Genomic DNA, 3,585 nt, shown 5'->3' with positions numbered 1-3,585 from the left:
TTGTTCAGATCAAACATTGGTAGATGTAATTCTCTCTATATATGAATATATGAATTTCAATTACCCCGACGCAATACTTTTATTTACGTAACCAATAATCACTTCAATTTTTTTATATTATTGTCAATATCTACAAATTAGTGCATCGGTAATACAGTTATTGTTGTTTATGATATGTATGCAGTTAAGAAGCTTGTAAGAATGGGTCATCAATTCCGTTTAACAAATTGGAATGAAGACGAGAGTCCAACTCGTGATGTTAGGGATCCAAGATATCTGATGGCCTCCTATTCTCTTCCTTCTCTTGCTTTTAACAATCACACAAGATCATTTGGGACCAATCATCAAGTCGTACTTGATAATATCATGCAAAACAATCCTCTTCACTCATACATTACGAATAGTCAAGCTACTATTGATAATCATTATCATTCTACTATGGTAATTCCAACACCCATCAATATCAGTAATTATAATGATAATCAGACTTCTCCTTCTTCCAACTCGTCTCCACCGAGACTCTATGGTTCATCTCTAACTTTAGCTCCTACTTCCAGAAGTAGATTACCAAATTTTGTAAGAGGAGAGAGTTCAAATCAAGGTTCACAAGTTGGTGGAACTTCAAGAAGACGCACAAATCCTCCTCCTCATACTTTTCAACAAGAAAGTGTGAACAATAATAATTTCATGTCTTTTGAAGTGGGCTCATCTTCGTCCTCTCAAAGTCTAGGTAGGGGGTTTAGTGTTTATAACAACAGCAATAACAACTACAACAATAACAACAATTTGGATTTATTTGATTCTAATCAACAGGGAATTGATGATACATTTGTTCATAGCACTAATGCTCAACAACATGTAAGGCATTTACCTGAAGATCATGTGAGTCAATTTTTCACTCCATCTATTGCTCATGTGCAGTCTAATAGTTCTGTACCACGACAACCACAACCTCCTTCCGATCCTTCAACAATTAGTTACCGCGTAAACCCTTCTCCACCTCCTCATGGATCAATGTTCAATACTGCTGAAGAATTTGATAATCACATGGTGACTGGTACAACATTGTCTAGATCTGGGAATCTTCGTCGCTATAATAATCACATTCTCACCTTAACCTCTCCTGAACTTATGAACGAGAGAAACAGACTTAGGGATGAGGTACTTTCACACTAATTTCTTAATTACTTATTAATAATATTTTGGTTCATAATTAGTGCCAATTAATTTATTGTCAATAATATACTTAATTTTCAAATATTTTGGCGTTATTTACAATACCTATATATGTATGCACACATATGGAAGTTTCATTAATACTCTAATTGATTGAAAATAATAAAAGTGTATTAGTTGCATTGATATGATTAGGTTGTTAGAAATCTATCATAGAAATCTATCTTAGTTGGTAATATAATGTTTATTAACTTAGCATTGACTCAGCACAATATGACTTAAATATTTGAGTATGTGATGTATGTAATAGGTCTTTAGCACCCTACAACATCTGCAGAATGGTGGTTCTGTACGGGTAGAGGTAAATAAATTTTCATACAATATACATTTTTATATTTTTTTTATAAATAAATTATTTTTATAAGTAAATTATTTTTATAATATTATCATACCAAGTCACTTGAAACATATATTTCACTTTATTTTCAAGTATCTTACAAATGTGTGACACAGGATTTGCTGATACTAGATTACTCTATTGTGCTAAACGTTCTTGATTCTCAAGAACGTATCGACATGCTACATAGTATAGATGATTGGCCATATGAGGTAAAAAATATATATATTTATCAATGTACAATGTATTATTTATTTTATATATTTCTTACTCAATTTAGTATTTTCGTCATAATTCATCGTGTTCGGATTCAAAATTAAATAAGTTAAACAATACTTGAGCTTAGTTTTGATTAATTGACACACATTAATCAATTAAAAATTATAAGTTGCATTAATGTACAGTTGGCTTTATCTATGGTGGAACACATCGGGAGGGTCGCGACTGGGCTCACTGAAGAGGAAATCCTCACATATATTGAGACAAAAATTCATGTGTCAAATCCAAACGAAACCAATAGAGAAAATGAAACCTGCACAATCTGTCAAGTGAGGCCAACCACATGTTTCTTAACTTCATAAAATAGAATTTATCTTTTTTTTTTCAATGAAGTATTATAGATACTTAAAAAAATAAATTAAGTTTAACATTAATTTAAAATTCTAATACATGAACGTGTTCACTTCTCATAATCTACCTATCATTTTTATGTTTATTAGGAAGACTATGTGGAAGGGGATATCACTGGAAGATTGGATTGTAGACACATATATCATTTTGAATGCATTAAACAATGGTTGCTGCTGAAGAATATTTGCCCAATCTGTAAGCACACAACTCTAAGAGTTAATGAAGATGTGGATGAAAGGGACTGATAATTGATTTCATGTAGCCTCTCCGAACTTTATTTTGTTTTGGTGTTTTTTAATTCATTCCAAACATTATTTCATGTTCTGCTTAAAGTTAGTTTGAATGATTTACGAGTCATGGAAACTCACTTAGAGATTATGTTGGAAAAAAATTCTATAACTTTTTACTTTTAATTATTGAACTTGAATTACCTTCATTTTTAATGGTATAAGAAATGTTATTTAAAATTCTTTTATTAACACATCTATGCTTTCTTTATGAGCAAATTTTCTACGATGAAATGAGTATAAGATATACTCTTATAGAGTTGACCTATATTAATTTTATTGATGACACCAAATACACAAATAACAATAATCAGAAATTTTGTAAGTGAAAATTTCTATAGTTCGGTTTTATCTATCTAAAAAAGGTTCAATCGAATTATTCTCTGCTTTGCTTGATACACATATGTCAACTCTTATTTTTTATAAGCAATTGAATTTGAATAGAACACGAGTAGAAGGGGTACTCGCCCAATTACAAATAATCGATGATCAAACAAAGTCCAATGGACATTTAAACCAACTATAAAAATCCCTATATCTATTGTACTTTGACCCTATAGAGTGCCAACACCAAGACAACTGAACTATTTTGTCAAACACACCTTCCACATCGAACCCGGCATTATTAAACACCATATCAGTACGGGATAACAATATCGCCCAACAAGTTGCTAACCAAAACAACAATACCTTATGTTTCTTACACTTTCCCTTCAGCCCTTCTACAAACTGTAACATATGTTCTATGACTGCGGTATCATCAAAACTAATCATTCCCAACCATGAGATAGCTTTAACCCAGACCATCTTTGAAAAAGGACAAAAAATCAATAAGTGATCGAGAGACTCTAATGAGTTTATACAAAGAACGCAATTACCTACTACGTTGTCGTGGAACAATCCTCTATGCATTAGCTGATCATATGTTGCCACCCGATTCTTGATACACCGCCACCCAAAAGTTAGATTTTTGAAGGAAATTTTGTTTGCCACAAAACAAAAATTGCCGACTCCTTGTTATTTTCAAGCATCTCTCCCACCATCAAATCTTTCGTGGCCTTGTAACCCTCCGTCACTGGATAGCTGCCCTCGCCA

The 3,585-nt window shown here is 32.2% G+C and overlaps 1 protein-coding gene across 1 annotated transcript; it reads left to right on the top strand.

Annotated features, from left to right (window-relative positions):
• Positions 1–201: 201 nt before the first annotated feature.
• On the top strand, positions 202–2,448 carry LOC131650127 (uncharacterized). The gene is made up of 4 exons (XM_058919857.1): positions 202–1,161; positions 1,487–1,537; positions 1,690–1,785; positions 2,293–2,448. The coding sequence occupies exons 1-4, from the start codon at positions 202–204 to the stop codon at positions 2,446–2,448; spliced, it is 1,263 nt and encodes a 420-aa protein (XP_058775840.1).
• Positions 2,449–3,585: the final 1,137 nt, after the last annotated feature.

Source organism: Vicia villosa, linkage group LG2 (genome assembly GCF_029867415.1).
Source record: "Vicia villosa cultivar HV-30 ecotype Madison, WI linkage group LG2, Vvil1.0, whole genome shotgun sequence".
NCBI lineage: Eukaryota > Viridiplantae > Streptophyta > Magnoliopsida > Fabales > Fabaceae > Vicia > Vicia villosa.
The sequence above is the reverse complement of the archived record's forward strand: the minus strand, read 5'-3'. Positions and strand labels throughout refer to the sequence as shown.